At 45.6% G+C, this 25871-nt stretch overlaps 2 protein-coding genes across 4 annotated transcripts in view; one reads left to right on the top strand and one right to left on the bottom strand.

Annotated features, from left to right (window-relative positions):
- Nucleotides 1–145: 145 nt before the first annotated feature.
- LOC133471748 (gonadotropin subunit beta-1-like) lies at nt 146–22474 on the bottom strand. Of its 2 annotated transcripts, none has more exons than XM_061761634.1 (3): nt 22354–22474; nt 21707–21935; nt 146–498 (listed from the first exon to the last, which is right to left on the bottom strand). In XM_061761634.1, exons 1-3 carry the CDS (start codon nt 22365–22367, stop codon nt 313–315), a joined length of 429 nt encoding a protein of 142 aa, XP_061617618.1. In that variant the 5' UTR covers nt 22368–22474; the 3' UTR covers nt 146–312. The 2 variants fall into 2 exon arrangements, with proteins under 2 accessions (XP_061617618.1, XP_061617629.1); XM_061761645.1 differs by lacking the exon at nt 22354–22474 and adding an exon at nt 2331–2514 and having other exon boundaries at nt 21707–21835.
- A 123-nt stretch (nt 22475–22597) lies between these two features.
- Nucleotides 22598–25871, top strand: part of kcna4 (potassium voltage-gated channel, shaker-related subfamily, member 4) — a 79184-nt gene continuing 75910 nt past the window's right edge. For both annotated transcript variants that reach the window (XM_061761599.1, XM_061761594.1), the window contains exon 1: nt 22598–25737. In XM_061761599.1, the coding sequence (XP_061617583.1) occupies nt 22615–24693 (2079 nt within the window). In that variant the 5' untranslated portion in view covers nt 22598–22614 and the 3' untranslated portion in view covers nt 24694–25737. The remainder of the gene's footprint in view (nt 25738–25871) is intronic.

Genomic DNA, 25871 nt, shown 5'->3' with positions numbered 1-25871 from the left:
ATTAGTTTGATTTTAATTTTAAAGCGTAAATCAGACTAACTCGGAAGTGAACGCAGGCGTTTACCTTCCTTCGTATCTTTTTCTAAATTAATTACATTTTCATTTCGACCAATATACAGTGACAAATGAACAAAGAAACAAAAAATTTTATGAAAAATCCAAGTGAGATTTATAACTACAATTGACTGTTATTTCTGTGATAATTGGCATATTGCGGAAATCAAAATGTTTTTATTTGTTTATTCACGTTTGAATGCAGAAACACCAATTTTTCAGTGTCAAGGTTCAAATTAAAAGGGCTTTAAAAACAGCTCAGCATGAACCGGGAAGACGTCCACAGTATGTGTTGTCTTCGTTACATGAAGTACACATGCAGCTTTCGGCCACAGGGTAGGTGACACCCACTGAACAACCTTCGATCCGTTTGTCTTCATAGATCCAGACCCCATTGCAGATGTAGTGTTCAGTCACAGCAGTAGCAGAAAGGTAGACTGGATCCTGCGGACAGAACAGTACAGTTTTTTTGCTTGTTTGTTATAGTACCACCCAAACAGGAGTTGATATATTGTTACAAATAGAAGAAAGTTAAATTAATTACCTATCTATTCATCCATTTTAGATAATGCTTATCCTCATTATAACTTGTGAATGAGCTGGAACCTATCCGAGCTGAATTTGGGCAAGAGACCGATGATTGGTCACCATCCAATCGCTGGGCACATATAAATAAACAACCTTTACAGTCACACTTAAAGAAAATTTTGCGTCAAAAGTCAACCCGATGGAACTTTTGGGGGGAAAAAAAACAGGTAATTTGCATATAGTCCAGTGCTCAACTCACTAATCAAAGCACAACAAGTTTAAAATACCATCTCAAAGCAAAATATGGTACTGTGTGTAGGACATTTGGCGCCTGTGACTGATCACGTTTAATAAAAATTCAAAAGTGTGATTAATCTGATTTGAAAAAATGTATTGACAGCCCAAGTTTTAAGATGATGAGCTTACAATTAAAGTGATTATGTACCTGTTTTAAGTCATGACTTTTCAGTTAAAAATTGTAATAAAAAATGGGTGTGGGTTTTCTCCGGGGCAATCCGGTTTCCTTCCACATCCCAAAAACGTGCGTGGTATGTTGATTGAAGACTCTAAATTACCCGTAGGTGTGAATGTGAGTGTGAATGGTTGTTTGTTGATATGTGCCCTGCAATTGGCTAGCGACCAGTTCAGGGTGTACCCCGCCTCTCGCCCGAAGATAGCTGGGATAGTCTTCAGCATGCCCGTGACCCTAGTGAGGATAAACGGTACAGAAAATGGATGGATGGATAAAAATGAAATAAAATTAAAAAAAATACAAATGTTCTCATCAATTTGAGATTCAAGTTTATGGATCTATTCTGTCTTTCACTCTGAAAGAAGAAAACTTCCAAAAATACATATTCAGATGATGTTTGTTCAACTGCCCTCTGCGGGTATCTCTAGATTTTGTCCTTAATTCACTAAACAAACTCCTCTACACATTTAAACAATTCAGGGGAAGATATTCTCACTAATAACTGAAAAAGTTCCTTCATTCTTTATCCTTGCAATGCCTTGGCAATTGCATCCACCAAATATATGCAAATTAGCACATTTTAATTAATTTACACACAATTTACATATCAATGCGGCGTTTTAGTGATGACATAATGAGATACACCTTACTATACCCACTTGTATTGTCCCAGTACATACAGTACAGCCTGAAGAGCCTTCGCCAAACCAAACACATCAGGTAATAGCTCAAATGTGCACGTTAGAAAGCCACACGTTAACCATGTTTGGTCTTGTCATTTATGAGCTTGAGAACTTCCTTCATCACCACTACCTCCAAGAGTAAAAAAAGCAGAACTGTGCTGAGGCTTGGAGTCTGTTGCGTGTCTCTGTCTCTATGCTCGCAGCCACGCTGCAGGAGAAGGGAGAGATGTGAGCGGTGGGGGATGTATTACAGAGCGCCTTGAGCATCATCTCCCGACCAGCTATTTGGAGTTTTCTTTTTTTAATTTACATTTATTTGACAGGGAAGCTGTGCAAAAGCAGGAAGATATATATATATAAGAGAGGTAAATTCATTTATAAAAAGAAAAAAAAACTGCCACTGAGCTCACACAATTGCATGTCTGGTACAGAGGCCCTTGGAAGGGCTCCTTAAAACTACCGGACAGCTGTAGGAAACAGCTTGAATCTTTTTTTTTTTTTTTTTTTTTAATGCCTGCATGTAGTTTAGTAAAAAAATAAAATAAACAATGAACATCTAGCTTGTGTCATTTATGTGTAGAACTTTGCATTACCTCATGGTAGCACTGTCCTTCACATACAGTTGTGTAGACATATTCAGTTTTGCCACAGCTCTCCACGCGGATGCTGACGTTTTGCAGGGAGCAGCCAAAACTGCAACTGTTACTCGCACCAACCAGCGCCAGCACTGTTACCATAACAACTAGCTGCATCCTCTGTTGAGTGAAGCACAGGCGTCTGCCGCAAGAGGGGATCAGGCAGCATATTAGAGTAAGTCATATCATAGAATATGTGGGTTATTGTTGATCCTGTAGTTCCTGAACTATTTTAATTTTTGAAATCTGAAACAATGTCAACAAATCATTATTAACATTTGTTATCAACATCTATTAACATTTAGTCGGAAAATGTGTTTTACCTCTAGAACCATCAAACTGCTAAGTAAATACACCAAATTTAATTTTCCATTTTCTCTCAAGCCAAAATCCATTTTTTGATGGTTTTTCGACTTGTAGAGGGTTCAACCACAATTCCTTGCTCCAAAATAATTCCCTACTGGTCCTTAGGTTAATAATAAACATACTGTGAAAAAACTAACGCCTGCATCTGTTGACCTTTCAAGAATTCTCTTGGGCATCAACCTTTGTCTTACAGGCTGAATTCACCTCACTAGACTTTTAAACATCTGTTTGGATGCATAAAAGATTTCAAATGCATCTGCCCCAAAAAGTTTAATACAGACACACTAAATCATCAGTTACAGACATGGCACACACATTTAGTATTTGATCAAAAAATATATACACTATCCCTGCATTATTGAGACCTCTTATTTATCTTATTAATATTGTTATCATATTATTGTCAAATGTCATCAATCAGTTTTACATTTCCCCAAAGTCATACCTTTATGAAGTGGCTTTTATCGCTTTGGAGGTCCTCCTGATCTCTAAATGTCTGAAACAGCTATGGTCCTTTGACTCTCCCCACACTCTTAAATAAGGCTGTTCTTTCAGTAAATTCTGTTAATCCTGTCAGCTTTACCTCTGTGTTGTTTTTCCACTTGTTTAGTCCAAACATTGACTGAGTAAATTCTCCTCATTTTCCCCTCACCAGATCAGGTAAGGCCTTTCCTCCTACATGTACGTAGGAGGAGTGGATCGTATCTCCTGAAGGGTTTGGACCAACCACAGGAATATAAAACGTCCTATGCACCCACAACAAATGGAAAACGCAAAGGGATGCATCAGCAATCACTCAGTGTGTTCTTTTTTCCATTGTTTTAGTAATGTCATCACTATTGCAGGTGCAATGCGGGTCACTAACTCCCTGATCCATTAGCCATCTTTTATTAGCTGAAATCAACCCCCTCACAAACATGTTTTTATTCTGCTACAAGTTACCACCAGGCTTTACTTTTTATATAAAATTTTACGACAATGTGTTTGGGTGGCAGCATGGTGGATTAGATTTGTAAGCATGTTTGCCTTACATTTCTGAGGTTCTGGGTTCCCTCACAGTTCAGAGGTCATGGGTTCCAATCTGGGCTCTGGACTTCCTGTGTGGAGTTTGCATGTTTTCCCCGTGCATGTGTGGGTTTTCTCCGGGTACTCTGGTTTCCTCCCACATCCCAAAAACATGCATGGTAGGTTGAAGACTCTAAATTGCCCGTAGGTGTGAGTGCGAGTGCGACTGGTTGTTTGTTTATATGTGCCCCTGTGATTGGCTGGTCGACCAGTTCAGGGTGTACCCATCCGCTTTGACACTGGTGCTCCCTTTAACACGCACCATTGTAAACTGTACTCCCTGGATAATTGGTCCTCTCTTCATTCAAACAGACAAATTCACTGGTACATGTTTATAGTCTATGTTTATCTATGAAACACTCAAGTCACGTTCATTTGTATAGCCCTTAATCACAAAAGAGTCTCAAAGAGCTTCACAGGCCCACAGTTGAAAAACGATCTGCCACATCCCCTGATCTAAACCCCCACCTACCCCAACTGTGCAAGGACAAACTCAGTACCCCATTTTGGGAGAAAAGAAAGAACCTTGAGAAGGGACCACAGATGGAGGGATCCCTCTTCGAACCAGGCTACAATCAATGTCGAGTGGGCAACATTTTGCACATAGTATGGTGCTGTACAATGTTCATTAAGATGGCATAAGAGTCCAGTTAAAAAGATGAAGCGCCGAAGATCGATGCCTTCGGAAAAGCGGTTCTTCCACAGGACCTGACCCAGTTGGTCAGAGCAGAATCCTCCACAGCAACGCCTCCTGGGGAGGGTTCCATCTCATAGCTTGTCCCAGTTGGTCTGTGCAGAATCCATACAGCGACAGCTTCAGATTCGGTTGCCACCTAGCCCCCTCTCTAAGCAGTAGAGGCACAGGCAGGTGAGAGGAAAAAGTTGAGCTTTAAACATTGGACTCTCATCGGCAAGACCCTTCCCTACATTCGCTCTCTGTTCAACAAACAGTACATACCACCACCACACCCTGCACTCTCCATTCCAGCAGGTTTATTAACCTTTTCATTCCCAAAGGCCGCATTACTTTTGGTCAATCTTTTTAATTTTCTGCCCCTAACAACTGGAACATTCTGAAAGAAGTAATAACACCGACCTCATTCATCCCAATATAATTATTTAAAAAGTTAGTGAGGGATAATGTACATGATCGCTGCACCTGTTTTTAGCCTGTTTTGAACCTTTTATTTACCATGTGCTATGATGTAATGTGTTGTACAGTATTATATTACTATGTAACTACATCACACTAAACAGTTTATTTTCTATCTATTTGTATATCCTTTTATTTTACTTTGTTTCACTCTACTGTCTGCTGCCAGGTCGGCATTGCAAATGCAAATCAGTTCTCAATTGCCTTAGCTGGATAAATAAAGGTTACGTAAAATAAATAAATAAAACAAACTTAAAATAGTATCGCCACTACTTGTAATCCTGTTCCTGCCCAACACTAAAAATCTTTAGTATTGTACCTGCTTAGGACAAAGTCTGTATTTGGGTACATTTACATTGTCTGGGGGCACAATCAAATATACAAGTAACTATGAGGGCTGCAGGCTCTGTCTACCCTTGCAGCCTCCAGGGACTCACTGCATTCTGCTGAAATGCCACCTAAACTACAAGGACCTTGATGAAGTGTCACTTACAGAATGTCCTCCCAGGAACTGTTACCTTTAAAGACTCAAACAGAATACACCATAACTTGAAAGCACTGTTAATAAATTGAGAATATTTTGAACAAGAGCTGGTAATTGTCCTTGAATTCAATACATATGGACTCTAGGGATGTGATCACAAAAAACATTTTATTCATTCACAATTTTCTTTTATTTACTAATTGTGGTAAGGGCGAGACAGTATGTAATCCATCTAATAGTCTCCAGTGTGCGACACGTTATGCAGCTTACTGGAGTGCTGAGCAGCTATGGGCTTGTTTGCCAACAAAAACAATTTCTGGCTCAAAAATTGAGAAACGATTGCATAAAGAGACAACATTTCAGAACACATTTACAACTTATTTGTGAATTGTCTTCATGATTTTGGAATGTGGGAAGAAACAGATGTGGACAAAACCCACTCATGCATGGGGAGAACGTGCTAACTCCACAACGGAAGGTCGGAGACAACACCTTTGACCCAGAGGGGTACTGGCATACTAATCAATTGCCCCACCATGCCACTCTTTCTAAATGTAATTCTGCATATAAATGTTCATGGTTGTTTTATGTACTGCTTTGCCAATGTTATTAAAACATCACCTTATATTTTGCATTTAAACACAGAATTGGAAATTGTTACTATGGCTTTAATATTTTCGTGACTGATCCTTTATGCTATGAAATTATGACAAAGGCAAAACTGTCAGTTCACCTGTACCTGAAGCATATGTTAAACTGTAATTATTATCACATGCTGTTTAAAAGTACATTTGCTGTAAGGAATACATCTCATACAACCAGAAAACTGTTGACATTGTGTAGTCCTCCAAGCAATGGCAAGGAAACACAGTTAAAAACATGTACTAATGTAGCCTTTTCGAGTCAACTACCATTTTAAACTTCATCCATCCATCCATTTTCTGAGCCGCTTCTCCTCACTAGGGTCGCGGGCGTGCTGGAGCCCATCCCAGCTATCATCGGGCAGGAGGCGGGGTACACCCCGAACTGGTTGCCAGCCAATCGCAGGGCACATACAAACAAACAACATTCGCACTGACATTCACACCTACGGGCAATTTAGAGTCCCCAATTAATGCATGTTTTTGGGATGTGGGAGGAAACCGGAGTGCCCGGAGAAAACCCACGCAGGCACGGGGAGAACATGCAAACTCCACACAGGCGGGACCAGGGATTGAACCCCGCTCCTCAGAACTGTGAGGCTGACGCTCTAACCAGTCGGCCACCGTGCCGCCCCATTTTAAACTTATTGTAAAAAATTTATGGCATTGAACAATAAAGTAAGAATTAATGCTCCCAGAAGGTGAAAAGTTCAGCAGGAATTAAAATGATCAGAATCAGAATCATCTTTATTGGCCAAGTATGTCCAAAAAACACAAGGAATTTGTCTCCGGGAGTTGGAGCCGCTCAAGTACGACAACAGACAATCAATTGACAGAGAACACCTTTGAGACATAAAGACATTGAGAAGAACAGTCACTGAGCAATGGGTTGCTCGTTATTTGGTAATGCTGGTTCCATATTTTTTATTTTTTATTTTTTTTGGACAATTGTGCAAAAAGATGCAGAGTCCTCTAGCACTTAGAGCAGTTTCTTCTTCTTTTACTTTCGGCTTGTCCCTTTAGGGGTCGCCACAGCGCGTCATACTTTTCCATATAAGCCTATCTCCTGCATCCTCCTCTCGAACACCAACTGCCATCATGTCTTCCCTCACGACATCCATCAACCTTCTCTTTGGTCTTCCTCTAGCTCTCTTGCCTGGCAGCTCCATCCTCATCATCCTTCTACCAACATACTCACTATTTCTCCTCTGGACGTGTCCAAACCATCAAAGTTTGCTCTCTCTAACTTTGTCTCCAAAACATCAAACCTTGGCTGTCCCTCTGATGAACTCATTTCTAGTTTTATCCAACCTGGTAACTCCGAGAGCGAACCTCAACATCTTCATTTCCGCCACCTCCAGCTCTGCTTCCTGCTGTCTCTTCAGTGCCACTGTCTCTAATCCGTACATCATGGCTGGCCTCACCACTGTTTTATAAACTTTGCCCTTCATCCTCGCAGAGACTCTTCTGTCACATAACACCGCCTGACACCTTCCTCCACCAGTTCCAACCTGCTTGGACCCGTTTCTTCAATTCCTGACCAAACTCACCATTGCTCTGGACGGTTGACCCCAAGTATTTAAAGTCCTCCACCCTTGCTATCTCTTCTCCCCGTAGCCTCACTCTTCCCCCACCACCCCTCTCATTCATGCACATATATTCTGTCTTACTTCGGCTAATCTTCATTCTTCTGCTTTCCAGTGCATGCCTTCATCTTTCTAACTGTTCCTCAACCTGCTCCCTGCTTTCACTGCAGATCACAATGTCATCTACAAACATCATGGTCCATAGGGATTCCAGTCTAACCTCATCTGTCAGCCGATCCATCACCACTGCAAACAGGAAGGGGCTCAGGGCTGATCCCTGATGCAGTCCCACCTCTACCTTAAATTCGTCTGTCACACCTACAGCACAGCTCACTGCTGTTCTGCTGCCCTTGTACATGTCCTGTATTATTCTAATATACTTCTCTGCCACTCCAGACCTCCGCATGCAGTACCACAGTTCCTCTCTGGGTACTCTGTGATAGGCTTTCTCTAGATCTACAAAGACACAATGTAGCTCCTTCTGACCGTCTCTGTACTTTTCCATCAACATCCTCAAGGTAAATAATGCATCTGTGAAATTATTAACACATTATTATATAATTTTGCGTTGTTTTCACACTGAAAACCGCAAGGGGGCGCTCTAGGCCTGTGTATCTGTACTTGCTACATCAACATCCTCAAGGCAAATAATGCATCTGTGGTACTCTTTCTAGGCATGAAACCATACTGTTGGTCGCAAATACTCACTTCTGTCCTGAGTCTAACCTCCACTACTCTTTCCCATAACTTCATTGTGTGGCTCATCAACTGTCCAACCTGCCATACATGTCATCATATGCCTCTTGTTTTGCCTTTGCCACCTCTACCTTTGCCCTGTGTCGCATCTCAATGTATTCCTTTCGCCTCTGCTCGGTCCACTCAGTGTCCCACTTCTTCTTAGCTAACCTTTTTCCTTGTATGATTTCCTGTACTGTGAGGTTCCACCACCAAGTCTCCTTCTCTCCTTTCCTGCCAGAAGATACACCAAGTACTCTCCTGCCTGCCTCTCTGATCCCCTTGGCTGCAGTGGTCCAGTCTTCTGGAAGCTCCTCCTGTCCACCGAGAGCCTGTCTCACCTCTTCCTGAAAAGCTGCACAACACTCGTTCTGTCTCAGCTTCTACCACATGGTTCTCTGCTCTGCCTTTGTCTTCCTAATCTTCCTCCCCACCACCAGCGTCATTTTACACACCACCATCCTATGCTGTCTAGCCACACGCTCCCCTACCACAACCTTACAATCGATAACCTCCTTCAGATTACATCGTCTGCACAAGATGTAATCCACCTGCGTGCTTCTACCTCCGGTCTTGTAGGTCACCCTATGTTCGTGCCTCTTCTGGAAAAAGTGTTCGCTACAGCCATTTGCATTCTTTTTGCAAAGTCTACCACAATCTGTCCCTCCAAGTTCATTTCCTGGATGCCGTACTTACCCATCACTTCTTCAACAACATGTCCATTACAATCTGCACCAATCATGACTCTCTCTCTCTGTCTGGGATGCTCAGAACTATTTCGTCTAGCTCCTTCCAGAACTTCTCTTTCACCTCTAGGTCACATCTTACCTGTGGGGCGTAGCCACTAATCACATTATACATAACACCCTCAACTTCAAGTTTCAGCCTCATCACTCGATCTGATACTCTTTTCACCTCCAAGACATTCTTAGCCAACACATTCCCCACATTCAGTTCTAGGCTCTGTGCTTTCCTCTTCTCTTTCTGCCGAAGAACCCGCTTTCCACCTCTTCTTCTTCTTCGACTTTGACCCACAGTAGCTGAATTTCCAACGGCGCCCTCCAGGTTGACGTTGTTAACCTGGGCCACAACCGATGCGGTATGGAATTCTTTGGATGAACGCTCATATTTGTTTGGCAAAGTTTTAAGCCAGATGCCCTTCCTGACGCAACCCTCTGTATTTATCCGGGCTTGGGACCGGCCTAGAGTTTGCACTGGCTTGTGCCCCCCATAGGGCTGCATTACTTAGAGCAGCTTGAATGACTAATATAGCAATAGACCGGTGCAATGACCATTGTGAAAAGGGCGCCGAGACTTCAAGAAGTGTCTGCAGTTTAAAGTGACTAGTTGCACGATAATCTGGGACAATGTTGATTGTGCAAATGTGGCAGATACTCCTCAGTCAGTGTGCAAATTGGGCAGATGCTACTCTGGCATGAGTGGCCAGTATTGGTCAACAACAGATATGCAAATAGTGCAGCGTGGCGTGACTACTACAATGAGTGCACGAGTATGTATAATTGGCCCGACAGAAATGTGACAACAAACTCAAGACAAAAACAAATTGGCAGCATGTTGCAATGGAATTGTTGGTTAGCTGTTTAAGAAGCTGATTGCAGGAGGGAAGAAGCTGTTAGAATGTCTGCTAGTTCTAGTTTGCATTGATCGGTAGCGCCTACCTGAGGGAAGGAGCTGGAAGAGCTGGTGACCGAGATGTGGAGGATCCGAGAGGATTTTGCACGCTCTTGTCTTAGTTCTGGCAGCGTGCAAGTCCTTAAGGGTGGGTAGGGGGTACCGACAATCTTTTCAGCAGTTTTGATTGTCCGTTGCAGTCGGAGTTTGTCCTTTTTTGTAGCAGCACCAAACCACCTGTGATAGAAGAACACAGGAATGATTCAATGACCGCTGTGTAGAACTGCCTCAGCAGCTCCTGTGGCAGGCCATGCTTTCTCAGAAGCCGCAGGAAGTACATCCTCTGCTGGGCCTTTTTGAGGACGGAGTTGATGTTGATCGCCCACTTCAGGTCCCGAGAGACTGTAATTCCCAGGAACTTGAAGGTCTCGACGGTTGACACAAGGCAGCTGGACGGCGTGAGGGGTAGCTGTGGCGAAGGATGCCTCCTGAAGTCTACATCTCTACAGTCTTGAGCGTGTTCAGCTCCAGGTTGTGTCGGCCGCACCACAGCTCCAGCCGCTCCACTTCCTGTCGATATGCAGACTCGTTACTGTCTTTGATGAGGCCGATGACAGTGGTGTCATCTGCAAACTTCAGGAGTTTGACAGCCGGGTGCGTTGAAGTGCAGTCGTTAGTGTAGAGAGAGAAGAGCAGCAGAGAGAGGACACAACCTTGGGGTGCCCCAGTGCTGATGCTGTGTGTGGATGAGGTGGTCTCTCCCAGCCACACCTGCTGTGTCCTGCCCGTCAGAAAGCTGTAAATCCACTGGCAGATGGCAGGCGAGACGCTGAGTTGGAGAATCTTGGAGGAAAGGAGTTCAGGGATGATGGTGTTGAACACTGAGCTGAAGTCCGCGAACAGGATCCTCGCGTAGGTCCCGGCACTGTTGAGGTGTTCTAGAATGAAGTGCAGTCCCATGTTGACTGCATACCTGCAGACCTGTTCGCTCGGTAGGCAAACACCAGAGGGTCCAGCATGGGACCTGTGACGCTCTTGAGGTGGTCCAGCACGAGACGTTCAAAGGACTTCATGACCACAGATGTCAAGGCGACGGGGCTGTAGTCATTTAGACCTGAGATTGTAGGTTTCTTGGGGACTGGAATGATGGTGGAGCGTTTGAAACAGGATGGTACTTCGCACAGTTCCAGAGATCTATTGAAGATCTGTGTGAAGACTGGAGCGAGCTGGTCCGCGCAGACTTTGAGGCAAAATGGGGACACATGGTCTGGGCCTGCCACTTTGTTAATCTTTTGTTGTTTGAAGATGCGTCTCACATCCTGTTCATGGATGGTTAACGCAGAAGTCAGAGGTGTGATTGTGGTCGGTGATGTGGCTGGCTGGGTGGGTGTGAAAGTGTCCTTTTCAAATCTGCAGTAGAAGGTATTCAAGTTCTTTGGGTAGTGTGCTAGCCACACACATAGAGACTAATATCCGGAGGGAATCATTTAGATGATGTACAAGGAGGTTTCAGTCATCTGATATAATGGTCCATGATTTGTGAGTAATATCTCACACAAGCCTTGGGGTGCAATATTGTATGTTTTGGGATTTACAACTAAGGCAGAGGGTTGCAGGTTTGAGACCTGTTACAGAAGAAAAAACATGGACACTGAGGCTCTTTGTTGGAGAGGTGGTAGTCTGTCATGCCTCATCGAGAGCCACAGTAAGAGAGGAAACAATTCATGCCCTTTGTCACAATATATACAGCAATATAGTATGATGAGACATTCCATAAATCCCCTTCCTGTGTCTACTCATCTGATGTACAGTATGAACCTTCAATGTCGCAAAGCCTTGAGTAGCCGCTTTGAACAGAAAGAAGAGGCCATAATGGAAAGATACAGTTAATAAATAGTCAATGTCTCGACAACCCTGAACCGCTAAAATCCAGAAAATTTTTATTAGTGGGAGCTTTAGAATGCCAGGTGTACCTGCTAATGAAATTTAGCTATAGTCTGAGTTGTGTGATCCCCTATGCATTGTGCAGACAGATTTTATGAGCAGTTGCACCTGTTCTGCAGCCTGAGTGCACTTGAACTTCCTCGGCAGCTGTGCCATTTTCACTCTGTCACCTTTTAACATTAGCGGCCTCACATCTCATACTTGTGCTGAGTTGGATGCATGATCTTTGTGTGGGTGCTGGAAGGTTGCCAGAATCTGCAGAAAGGGAAAGGACTCGCCTAAAACCTTATGTCAGTGTTCGCTCACCTTTATTGAGCAAAGGCACCCATTTTACACGACAAGAATCTCATGGCACACCACCAAAAAATAATGTTACGAAAAGTATGAATACTGAAATAATGAGCTTGTCTGAATTTACTCACAAATATACTTAGTGTGAAATTTGGGCCTGTTTAACTGAAAACAAAGCGGATATATTCGCAGGAAGCCCTGACCTATTATGAATGGCAACAGGTGGATACATAGTTTTATTGTACCATGTGCCATTTAATGGAAGAACATTTAATTGTTCTGCCCATCACTATATTTCACTGGCATAGATACATGAATAAAGATATATTTGCAATGAATAAATCATAATTTCCAGACAAATTAAGTCAAATTGGATGATTTCCCACAGCCCCCCCCCCCGATGATCTCTCACAGTACCACAGCACCTTGCTTGGGAATCACCCCCCTTATGTTCATGTCTGATCAACCTCGTGAGAGACAACTACACACTGTTTTACCACTGCAATAGATTTGACATACACATTTTAATGCATATATTGCCTTTGCATTTATATGTATTGGATACAATGAATGAATATACCATGGTACCAGTGGAAGGAGAGTGCACGCCAGGAAACCAAATTATTACTATAGGAAGGACAATTAGATGCCCCCCTTGAGAATGCTTCCTTAGGGGAATAGGGAATTTTCTGGTAACAGCCTTGACAAGCTGTTCCCGTTCAAATTAGTGTTTCAGTCAGATTAATTGTACAATTCAGAGGGAATATGCATCATGGGCAACATACTGATTAAGTCTCACAGGGCTGCATGCACCCACAGATTATCTGCACAACCATATTATACCTAGAAGTACAATAAACTAAGGAATTTACTGTCACGGTGTGTTTGAGAATACTTCAATAATACATACATCAATTCGACGTTATAAAAAAGAACAGATTTTCTACAACTGTTAAGATACACTAACTTTGAGTTCAATAATAAATCGGGAACATTTCTTGTGAACCAACTTCTGCGTAATAAAGAAAAGTCATTAATTACAGCCATTCAAGCTTCTAACGGCAACTGTACACAGTCACCGCTAGAAATAAATGAAATTTTTTACAATTATAGCAGCTTATACGCATCTTCGAACAACACAGACCAAAAATGAATTTAAACTTTTATTAAAGATCTAAACATTCCTCAATTAAATACACAAATTAAAGATAGCCTTGATGTTCCTTTAACCATCACAGAATCACATAATGCAATCGGGCCGAGCTCCTGGCCCGGACGGAATCTCCTTTGAATTCATTAAACATTTCTGGCCAATACTAGCGCCTCTATTTTTCAGAACAGTCAAGGAGATAAACAATAAAGGTCAAATAAGTAGCCATATGAACACTACCGTCGATAATCCACTATGACCAGACAGGCTTCATTAAAGGTAGAAGTTCCACAAATAATGTCAGACGTCTGTTAAATTTAATAAGCATGTCACAGCGTAAACATATAACTGCAATCATCATGTCACTTTATGCAGAGAAAGCTTTTGATAAAGTTAACTGGGCTTTCCTATTTGCAGTACTTCGCAAATTTGGCTTGGGAGATTCATTTATACATTGGATAGCAACATTAACAACTCGCCGAAAGCGACAGTCACCACAAATAGGATTACTTCACAAAGTGGAACCAGACAAGGCTGTCCACTCTCACAATGCTATTTGCAATATTCATCAAACCTCTTGTTGCCGCTACACATCAGAATGCTAATAAAAGGTATCTGCTCAGTCGTGGCAGAACACAAAATCAATTTGTATGCTGATGATATTCTTCTTTATTTACAGGAACCCAAGTCTTCTCTTCAGGCAGTCTTCAATCTCATTAAAACATTTTCACAAATATCAGATTATCAACAATACTCCCAATAATAGCAAACTCATGGACTCCTGCAGATCAAATCCCAGATTACCCCATTTCTAAAGAAAACATCTAGCATTTTGCCAAAACTTACAGAGGTAACCATTTAAATTTCACACCACTTCTGGAAAAAATCAACTGATTTAAGACGCTGGAATAACCTATATCACTACTGGGAGGAATAGCCACAATCAAAATGAAAACCTTACCTCAAATAAATTATTTATTCTCAATGTGTCACGTTGGAATGGAGACTGGACCCAAGAGCAGCCTTTGTACTGGCCCTTGTGATGAAGAGTTTATTGAAAAGGGGAAATGTAGATGGTCCTGGCGGGTAGTGGGGGCAGGGAATGCGTGGCAGGCGGTGACGAAGGCAATGAATACGGAGGAAACACTGAGGACAAGGTGAGACACGGAGGTCAGAAAGGAGACGAGAAATTGTGTACCTAACATGGAGACAGGGGAGCCGTTGTACCGATGGAGAAGCTATAATATTATGGTAAGAGTTTCTGGGATCTGGCAGACTTTGATGTAGGTGGTAATGAGGGCTGATTGGTGACAGGTGAGCGGCCGAGGAAGGTGCTGGAAAGAGAGAGAGGGAAGGGGAGTACCCCCCTCTCAACAGACGCCTCCTGGCATCCTGCCAAGCTTCCCCGAGTGAGCCGCATAAAAGTCCGAAAGCAGGGAGTCGTCGAGTATAAGTTTACGGGAAATCCAGGAACGCTCCTCCTGACCATATCCCTCCCAGTCTACCCCTCCCCCTGGGCCTCACATCGGGGATGCGCAAAACCGTGAAGGCCGGATGGTTATCGATAACACGAAGGGGCGGGGGGGAAGGGGGGGGGGGTGTACGGCCGGAGGACTCAGGTGGAGACAGACTTGAGCAACGACCTCAGGTGGAGACAGGCTTGAGCAATGACAAATGAAAGGTCGGATGAATTTTTAGAGACTGCGGGAGCTGGAGTTGGACAAACATGGGATTGATTATCTTAGTGATAGGAAACGGATCGATAAAGCGCGGAGTGAGTTTGAGGTATTCCGTTTGGAGGGGGACGTCATGGGACGAAAGCCAAACGGACTGACCCACCTTGTACTCAGGTGAAGGGGAATGATGAAGGTCTGCAAGCCGTTTATTTTTTTCCGCTGATCGGACCAAGGGCGCCCTGACGTCCTTCCATACGGACTGGACCCTTTTCAAGTGATCCCTCACCGTGGGAACTAACACCACATGCTCTTGTTCCTTAAATAATGGAGGTTGTAAACCATAGCAGGCCATGAATGGAGACATTCCGGTGGCTGACCTGGTGAGGGAGTTGTGGGCATAGTTAATCCAAGGAAGGAATGAACTCCAGGATGTGGGGTTGCGTGCAGCAACGCAGTGAAGGGCTGATTTGCCCACTCCGTCTGGCCGTTGGTCTGTGAATGGTTCCCGGAAGACAAGCTGGCTGCTGCCCCCATTGCCTTACAGAATTCCTTCCAAACCAGGGAGGAGAACTGGGGACCTCGGACCGAGACGATGTCGATGGGGATACCGTGGAGTTTGAAGACGTAGAGAACAAGGCGGTTAGCAGTTTCAAAAGCAGAGGGTAACTTGGGGAGGGGTACCTAATGGACACATTTAGAAAATCGATCGACAATAGTGAAATTGATTGTGTTTCCTTCAGCAAGGGCCAGGCCGCTAATGAAGTCCAGAGGGACCAAGGGCGCCTCGGGATGGGTAAGGGACGCAGCAGACCAGCTGGAGGCAGGTGTGAAACCTTTCCTCAGGTGCAGATGGAGCAGGCTTGGACGAATTCCTGGGTGTCTTTGACCAGTGTGGGCCACCAGAAAAGTTGCTGGATGAAATGAATAGTGCAGGTGATGCCGGGATGACACGTGAGCTTGGAGTTGTGGGTCCACTGAAGGACGTCAGAGCGTGCGGTATCAGGTACGAATAGACTGTTTGGAGGTCCGGTCTTGGGGTCAGGGTGTCTTTTGAGCGTGTTTGACTATCCGTTCAATCTTCCATGTGGCAGCACCAACGAAGTAGGAGGAAGGGAGGATAGGTTCTTGTTTGGTAGGGCTGGAGGGGGATGAGTATATGCGGGATAGGGCGTCGGGTTTGCTGTTGTGGGATCCAGGTCAGAAGGAGAGCCTGAAATTAAATTGGCTCAGAAAGAGGGCCCAGCGAGCTTGTCGGGGGTTAAGGCGTTTGGCAAAATGGAGGTAGGCAAGGTTCTTGTGATCAGTCCAGATGATAAAGGGTACTTCAGTCCCCTCCAGCCAGTGCCTCCATTCCTCCAATGCCCAAATAATGGCCAGCAGCTCTCGGTTGCCAACGTCGTAATTCCTCTCGGCATGGGACTGGTGACGAGAAAAAAAAAGGGATGAAGTTTCTGGGACGTGGGGTACCGCTGCGAGAGGACGGCCCCTACCCCAGAGTCCGAGGCGTCAATCTTCACCACGAACTGGAGGGAGGGGTCGGGGTGGCATAGGATGGGAGCACTGGTGAAAATGGTCTTGAGCTGGCTGAAAGCTTAGGATGCTGTCGGGGTCCACTGAAAGTGGGAGCTGGTGGATGTAAGGCTTGTGAGGGGAATAACGACCATGCTGTAATTGCGGATAAAACGGCGGTAGAAGTTGGCGAAATCGAAGAAGCGTTGTAGTTCTTTCCGGGTGGTCTGATTGGGCCAGTCAATGATAGCTTGGCTTTTGGCTTGGTTGGGTTGCAATTGACCTTTGGCAATGATGTAGCTGATAAAATGTACAGAGGAGAGGTGGAATTCGCATTATTCTGGTTAGACGTACAGACGGTTTTCAAGGAGGCGTTGGAGGATTTGGCCTACATGAGTGCGTTGTTCTTCGGGGAGCAGGAGAAAATGAGGATGACGTCCAGGTAAACAAAAACAAACCTGTTTAACATGTCACGGAGAACGTCATTAATGAATGCTTGGAAGACTGCGGCGTCGTTGGTTAATCTGAATGGCATGACTAAATATTAAAAGTGTCCAAGTATGGTATTGAAAATGGTCTTCCATTCATCCCCCTCTCGGATACGGATGAGATGGTAGGCGTTTGGTAGGTCCAATTTGGTTAATATTTGGGCATCGCAGAGGGGTTCAAATGACAGGTCAATGAGGGGTAGTGGTGATTTGTTTTTAATGGTGATGTCATTGAGTCCACGGTAGTCTATGCAGCGGCGTAGAGTGGTGTCTTTTTTCGCTACAAAGAAAAACGCAGCCCTACCGGAGATGAAGAAGGGCAAATAAGTCCAAAAGCCAGAAAATCATGGATATAATCCTCCCTCACTTTTTTCTCTGGGTGGGAGACACTGAAGAGACGGCTGGAGGGAAGAGGGGCTCCCGGCAGGAGATTTATTTCACAGTCGTAAGGGCAGTGGAGGGGTAGAGAAATTGCCAGGTTTTTGCTGAACACCGGGGAGAGATCATGATATTCTTCGCGGACACGGGAGAGGTCAACTGGTGTGTCAGATGGTGGGGGTTTGCAGGAGAGCAGGCAGAGAGAATGGCAGTGAGGGCTCCACCCAGTGATGGATAAGTGCGTCGGGGTTATGTTTATTTGAGCGAGGACTAATGGGGTCTCAGGGGAAGGGATGACAAAAAAAGTGACCTGATTGACCGCAATAAATGGACAGTTGCTGAGTGACACGACGCTGACATTCCTGGGGATCTAGTCGTGTATTACCAATTTGCATGGGCTCCTCTGGTGCAGTGGGTGGTGACGAAGGGGCAATAGGAGGTGCAGAAGGCAGGTGAGGTGCTGACAGCGCGGTGCTCACGGGGGAAGTGACGTTATGCGCTCTAACCCCCCTCTCTCTAGCTCTTTCCCGCGGTCTGTTGTCAAGGCGAATGGTGAGTACAATAAGATCCTCGAGAGAAGAGGGCTCATCCTGGGCAGCGAGCTCGTCCTTTAGCTGCTCCGACAGCCCATAATGAAAAATTCCCCTAAGAGCAGCGTCATCCCACCTGCATTTTCCCGCAAGTATCCTGAATTCGATGGAATAAGTTGCTCCGTAACTAGCGCCCTGAGTGAGCGTAAGGAGACGGTGAGTGGCTTTTCTGCCCTGAACGGTTTGGTCAAAGACTTTTTTCAGTTCGGCGGAAAAGGAATCAAATGATTGGAGTACCAGGGAGGAATTGTGCCATAACGAGGTGGACCATTTAGCTGCTTTACCGCGGAGGAGGTTAGTGACAAATGCGACCTTGGATTGTTCGGTGGGATAACTGCACGGTTGAAGGTTGAAAATGAGTGAACATTTAAGTAAAAATTGGCTCCATGGACCTAGGTCCCCGGAGTAGGCCTCGGGCGGAGGGACATGAGATTCTTTGTACAGGAGGCGGAGTGGCTCGGAGGCTTTGGGCTCGGAAGGAGAATTTACGGGTGGGTGGTCGTTGCGAGACTTGTTGCGTAAGGGACCTGGGAGTGTAAGGATTCCATGATTTTCTGAGAGGTTGTGATGAACAGTTTATTGAAAAGGGAAAATGTAGATGTTCCTTGAGGTGCGCTGCCGGGTAGTGGAGGCAGGGAATGCGTGGCAGGCAGTGACTAGGCCAGGCGACTGGCTTGACGATGTGGCGGTAGGAATTCACTTGGCGATGAACACGGAGGAAACACGGAGGAAACACTGAGGACAAGGAGAGACACGGAGGTCAGAAAGGAGACGAGGAATTGTGTACCTTACGTGGAGACTGGCGAGCCGTTGTACCGCTGGAAAAGCTGTAATACTCTGGCAAGAGTTTCTGGGATCTGGCAAGCTTTTATGCAGGTGGTAACTAGGGCTGATTGGTGACAGGTGATGGTCACCAATCACCAGGTGAGGAAGGTGCTGGAAAAAGAGAGCGGGAAGGGGAGACTGAGAGGGCAAGATGGCGCAAGGCACCACCCAGGCTCCATCCATGGTACTCCAGGGTGGCTCATGACACATTAGATTCTGCTGTGCTAAATTTTTATTAAAAAAATAAGACAAATAGAATTAGTCTATCCACTCTACCGAAAAGTAAACAGGAGGGAGGCCTAAATGCTCCCAACTTTGAACACTATTATTTCGCTAACCAATTACAATACGTCATCAAATGGTTGCACCACAATGAGGGTATCATTCTTGGCTAGAATTGGAACAAATAGACTGCAACAACTGCGGTGGAGTTTTCATCCCTGCCTGGTTTGGGGGGGGGGGGTCCACCTTAAGCAGGTCCACCTCCCACACTCGGGGGAAGGTAGTGGGTGCTGGCTGGAGTGTGTGTGCGTGTGTGTGTGTGTGTGTGGGGGGGGGGGTCCTGGGGTCGGTGCTGCGGGGCTGGGTGGGGTGGCACTCTTCGTCTGTGCCGAAAACCAACATTGAATGCCCGTGACCTTCGATCCCTGAGGCCGCACTGCATCAAAAACCGACATCAACGTGTAAAGAATATCACACATGGGCTCAGGAACACTTCAGAAAACCAATGCCAGTAAATACAGTTTGGCGCTATATCTGTAAGTGCAACTTGAAACTCTACTATGCAAAGCAAAAGCCATTTATCAACAACACCCAGAAACGCCGCCGGCATCTCGGGGCCCGAGCTCATCTAAGATGGACTGATGAAAAGTGGAAAAGTGTTCTGTGGTCCGACACGAGGTTAAATGCAAGGTGTAACTAGGGTGAACGAGGCACAGGTGGTGAAGATACTCTCAGGAGCAGGTGTGTATGAAACAGGGGGAAGACAAAAACCGCAACACACACCCATGACACAGTGGTAAACGTTTTTGGAACGTGTTGCAGCCATAAAATTACAAGTTCATGATTATTTGCTAAAAACAATAAAGTTTATCAGTTTGAACATGAAATATCTTGTCTTTGTAGTGTATTCAATAAAATATAGGTCGAACATGATTTGCAAATCATTGTATTCTGTTTTTATTTATGTTTAACACAACGTCCCAACTTCATTAGAATTGGGGTTGTACTTTGCTTTCAGAAATTATCGTGTGAAAGTATAAATACATAACGCAAAGCTTGTTTGTGTTGGCCTGCTGTTCTTTTTCTGCGTCCAAATAATGATGTGTACGTTAATATTGTTTACTGGTTGTCCTCATTAGATGAGCTGGAATCCATCCCAGTTGATGAGTAGCGGGGTACACTCTGGACTGACCTATTCATTTACAAGCTTAAATTACAATTTTTGTTCAATGAAATTTTATTAAATTAGTCCCAAAAGTCTATTGTCTTAATTTCATAGCATTTCTCTTGGCTGCACAGCTTCCAGTACATGTACGTGGAAGTTAGATTTTTTTTTTTTTTTTTTTTGTCCAATTATATTTCAGCCGCTCCAGCACGCCCGCAACTGTAGTGAGGAAAAGCTGTACATAAATGCATGGTTGGATGGATATTTCAGCCTCTGTGTGTTGCAATGTCAATCTCACCTGCCCAGGACTTTCAGAATCAGTAGTGCTGGTCAAGGCAATTTAAACTATTAGCAATAAGACTCTTTCTTCAAACAATCAGATTTCAAATTTATCCTCACAGGGCCAGCCTTTGTACTGGCCCTTGATGACGTCACAAGTTGCAAACCAATTTTGACTGGCACAACACATCTGTTGTGATCTACACACCTTTAATTATCAGCATCTCTGGTGACTATGTATGTATTTTATTTAAAGTTTTATTTTTATGTTTTTGTGATGTTATTAGATAATTATTGATTCTCAACTCCTCCAGATGTTGTTCATGGCACAGTTGCTGTCTGTTATATTGCGTTTTGCTATAGTAGTGATGGTTTCTATAATGGTGACAGGATAGTGGTGGTATTAAGAGATGGATTAATCAGGTAAAGGCTCCGTTGAAGGCCCAGGTACATGCAGCGCCCATCACTGATTACCCAGCATTATAGTCCCAATTCATTCCTTTCTTTGAGTTTTCATCAGTGAGCACCTTGCATTTTTCAGCATCCACACAATATCTGCTTTGTAATTTAATAAATGATTGTTTGTTTGGAGTCGTAGTTTGCTTTACAACCAAGTGACATGAAAATTCATGTCGCAAAACCACTGAACAACCAACCGCAGCACTATTAACAGATGGATAGACAGATAGCTAGATCCCCAGGGAAATTGAAAGGCTCAGATGTTCAGCTCCTCAACATATACACTAGGGATTAAGCATCATAAAGTGACATATAAGGCTGAGCTCAGCGATCGTCCTCTCTGCCACTCCTCCTCATGCCTAATGAAAGTTGTACAAGTCTAATTGATGGCTTTGGGTAGGAAGCACAGAGGGTGCTCAGAGGTGTAAGACTGCAACACGGTGGCAGTGACCGAGTGCATCCACTGGAGGAGGACCGAGCACCACCTGCACACTCTGCGGTAAGAGCGCCCCTATCTCGCACTGAGAGGCTCTCCACCACACACACATACGCGCACTCGCATTCGCGCGCACGTGCACGAAAGGATACAGGAGGATAGGTAGGGATACAGCTGCAGACAGGCAGATGTGTGATGCTCACACTCCGCCATGCAGGGGCCGTTTGCATTCACCGGTTTGAAGGTAAACTTTTACCCACCTTCGCATGCATTCGCCTCAGCCGCGCGGGGCTGTCATCGGTGTCATATCGCCTCAAGCCTTTACCATCGCCTGCGTTGAGGAGGGGTTGTGGCGATGGAGCCGACACAGTGGGCTGAAGTCGCAACAGATCCTGTTGAATAGAGACGTCGACACGCAGCCAAAAAGTCCCCTTCTCAGTGTGCGTCAGAGCTCGCACGGATCGAGTGGATGTGATGGTCGCCGCTTGCCTACGACAAGGGATTAGTCATATTATATCCAAAACTGACACGGAGATTTAGAAGTGCATCCTCACCTATAGCACAACCCATCGCCCGCGTTTGGTCCGTTTTCACATGTAAGTATAAATGTTAGGAGCTGTGAGCAGCTAGGGGGGGGAAAGGCGCATAGCACTGATATACCCCGATATTAATACTAGTTAACACAATTAAGTTTATTCATTGCAAAATATGGTCTAACGATTCGTTTCGTGCGTGTGTTTTCTTGCAGCTCCATACAACATCAGGTTGTCAGTCGCAAGGATCCTTTTTTTTTTTTTTAATGTCTCCCATAAAATGGCAACCTGTAGTGACCAAAGAGGATCAAAAGACGCATGTGGAGGAATTAACCACCTGATGGAGACCACCAAAGAGACTGTGTGTGACTCACAATGCTGAGCACATCAAGGCTGCTGCTGCAAGTGTGTGGGGAACGGGCCGGGCCCCCACGGCCCTCACCTTAGCTGGGAAAATGATGTCATATCAATTCTGGCGAAAGTTGATCATTAATTATCATTGGTGAGCGCACACGCAGTATGGATCTGACTGCGCGGGCTCCTGTTTTGATCCACAGCTGATCAGTCCATTCCTAATATACAACTTCAATCATCTGCCCTCCTTGCAGCTCACGGACCGAAGCTTCTAGCTGAAAATGGAGTTTGCGATGGTGGGAGCGGACGGCGGGTGCAACAGCCACCTGCCGTACGGGTACGCCCAAGCCCGCGCCCGGGAGAGGGAGCGAGAGAGGGAGCGCCAGGCGGCCCAGTCCAGAGCGGCGGCTGCGGCGGCGGCCGAGAGCGGATCCGGAGCGGATGGGGGAGGCGGCGGCTCTGAGGGGTCCACATCTTCATCCACCACCTCATCGGGCGCGCATCTCCTCAACAACCGCCAGCATCCGTCTCGCGCCGCCTCCTCCAGCGCCAACATCAGCAGCTCCTCCTCCTCCTCTTCCTCCTCCTCCTCCTCCTTCTCCTCCTCCACTCAGCACCCCGAGAAGCAGAGACTCCTCAGAGAGCGCAAAAAGCAACGCGGCGTCGGACGCTGGAGACGCAGCCGGACCACTCTCGGCGGGGACCTGCGCCACTCCGAACTGGCGCTGCTCGGATCCGAGGAGGACATCATGATCGAAGAGGAAGAGTGCGCCGAGGAAGAGGGGGAGGACGACGAGGAGGACGACGAGGAGGAGCGGGGAATCAAGCGCTCCGGTTTTTTGTGCCACATGGATGACGACGATGATGATGATGATGATGATGACGACGACGACGAGACCATCTCGATTACCGACAGACGTCCTCAGTCCGGATATGCGAATGTTTACAGCGAGTTGGGCTGCTGCGAGAGAGTTGTCATCAACGTGTCGGGCCTCAAGTTTGAAACTCAGCTCAAGACTCTCAGTCAGTTCCCGGACACGCTCCTGGGGGACCCAGACAAGCGCATCCGCTACTTCGACCCGCTGAGGAACGAGTACTTCTTCGATCGCAACAGACCGAGTTTTGACGCGATTCTGTACTACTACCAGTCCGGGGGCCGCTTGAAAAGACCCGCCAACGTCCCTTTTGACATCTTCTCCGAGGAGGTGAAGTTTTACGAACTCGGACAGGAGGCCATTGTGAAGTTTCGAGAGGACGAGGGTTTCGTCAAAGAGGAGGAGAAGCCTCTGCCGGAGGACGAGTTCAAGCGGCAAATTTGGTTGCTGTTCGAGTACCCGGAGAGCTCCAGTCCGGCCCGAGGCATCGCGGTGGTGTCCGTGCTGGTCATCGTCATCTCCATCGTCATCTTCTGCCTGGAGACGCTGCCCGAGTTCAGGGACGACAAGGAGTACTTGCAGCCCCGACACAACTCCACGCAGCCGGACCGCGGCTTCACCCCCTTCAACGACCCCTTTTTCATCGTGGAGACCGTGTGCATCATTTGGTTCTCCTTTGAGATCGTAGTGCGCTTCTTCGCGTGCCCCAGCAAAACGGCGTTCTTTAAGAACATCATGAACTCCATTGACATTGTTTCCATTCTGCCTTACTTCATCACCCTGGGCACGGACCTGGCGCAGCACCAAGGCAACGGGCAGCAGGCGATGAGCTTCGCCATCCTGAGAATCATCCGGCTGGTGAGGGTGTTCCGCATCTTCAAGCTGTCCAGACACTCCAAGGGCCTCCAGATCCTGGGCCACACTCTGCGCGCCAGCATGAGGGAGCTGGCCCTGCTCATCTTCTTCCTGGTCATCGGCGTCATCCTCTTCTCCAGCGCCGTTTACTTCGCCGAGGCGGACGAGCCCACCTCGCAGTTCACCAGCATCCCGGACGCCTTCTGGTGGGCCGTGGTGACTATGACCACGGTGGGCTACGGGGACATGAAGCCCATCACCGTGGGTGGCAAGATCGTGGGCTCCCTGTGCGCCATAGCTGGCGTCTTAACTATCGCGCTCCCGGTGCCGGTCATAGTGTCGAACTTCAACTACTTTTACCACCGCGAGACCGACAACAACGAAGACCAGGCGCAACCGGCGGTCGAGAGCATGCCGCCCGGATGCCCCTACTTCCCGGACTTTTTGCGCCAATTGAAAGGCTCGCCGTCCGGCTCCTCGCTGGGGGACAAAGCCGAGTACATGGAGATGGAAGAAGGGGTGACGGAGTCATTGTGCGGCCTGGACAAGAGCCCCAGTAAAGGCAACAACGGCACAGACATAAGCAGAAGGAACAGCACTAACTCCAAATCCATTCAGACTGACGTGTGATTACAAATATTTTTATTTTCCCGGAGGAAAAAAAAAAACAAACAAAAAAAGACACATTTAATATATATTGTTAGTCACCCAAACAAGTTTGACGCACGGGTCGTGAAGAGCTCCCCCTTCGCCCAACTCCTTCTCCTTCTCCTTCTCCTTCTCCTCCTCCTCCTCCTCCTCTCTTCATGCGCTTAGAGGTCACCATGGTTACCAGGTCACACAAGTTCCAAACACAGCTTGCCCACAACGCGAAGACCGATATATGTCACATGGCTCATTGATTTAGAGAGTCTAACTTTTGCTGGCTTCCAAATTAGACATATGATGATGGCATTATAGAAAAGATAGGCTCTGCACTCGCACTTTATGAGTTGAATCTATCCATAGCAGGAATAATATCGATAGTCAATTTGTTCTTATACAATAAAGCCTCGTTTTGTTTGCACTCAAGAGGAATTTGTGCTGGATTAACATATTTTTAGAAACAACTAGATATTCTTCCATCATTTAAAAAATATTCAAACAGACTTTTTGAAAAGAGTTGAATTTTATGAACCCCTGCCAATGAAAATGAATCTCCTACCCCAATTGAAAACTTCATAAAAATTCATTATTAAAGTTAACACTCTTCTTAGATCTCCAAGCCTGTATAAAGCGAAGCTCAATGAAAGGGCAGTGCATTTAGCAGTCATCACATAAACCAGGGCTAGAAATAATCATGTTGTACTGTGCACCCATTATGAGAGCTAAGCACAGAATCAGGAGGAAGGACTTTTCCCTCCATGTTTTGTAATGGATAGGCCTCAACATATGACGTCAGTGTCCCCCAAAACCCCCAAATGATAATATCCCTTTACATGGACACAAATGGAACACTGAAGCAAAAAAGACTCCATTGAAGAAATTACCTGTGAGGGTGTTGTGAGCAACTTCCCCATGTTACCTGGATTGGTGTACATTTTTCTTTTTAATTTTTTTATTTTGATTTTTATTTTTATTTTTTTTACTCAAGAGGACAGTGACTATCTCATCTGAATGTGGATGTCTTCCAAGGTATGTAGCCTGGTGTTTCCCCTAATAACTATGATGATGATGAACAGTCAAATATTTGCCTTGAGTTACAAACGTATCAGTCACAAGATACACAACATTTTGCATGAATTTTAACGTTTGAATATAGCTCCCAA

This window comes from Phyllopteryx taeniolatus, chromosome 2, assembly GCF_024500385.1.
Source record: "Phyllopteryx taeniolatus isolate TA_2022b chromosome 2, UOR_Ptae_1.2, whole genome shotgun sequence".
NCBI lineage: Eukaryota > Metazoa > Chordata > Actinopteri > Syngnathiformes > Syngnathidae > Phyllopteryx > Phyllopteryx taeniolatus.
The sequence above is the reverse complement of the archived record's forward strand: the minus strand, read 5'-3'. Positions and strand labels throughout refer to the sequence as shown.

Bases quoted from the DNA above. Each gene is read 5' to 3' on its own strand.
- LOC133471748 (XM_061761634.1), bottom strand. The intron at 499-21,706 runs GTGGGTAAAAGT...TTCTGTCCGCAG, and splicing joins TGAGGCGAATGCATGCGAAG to GATCCAGTCTACCTTTCTGC.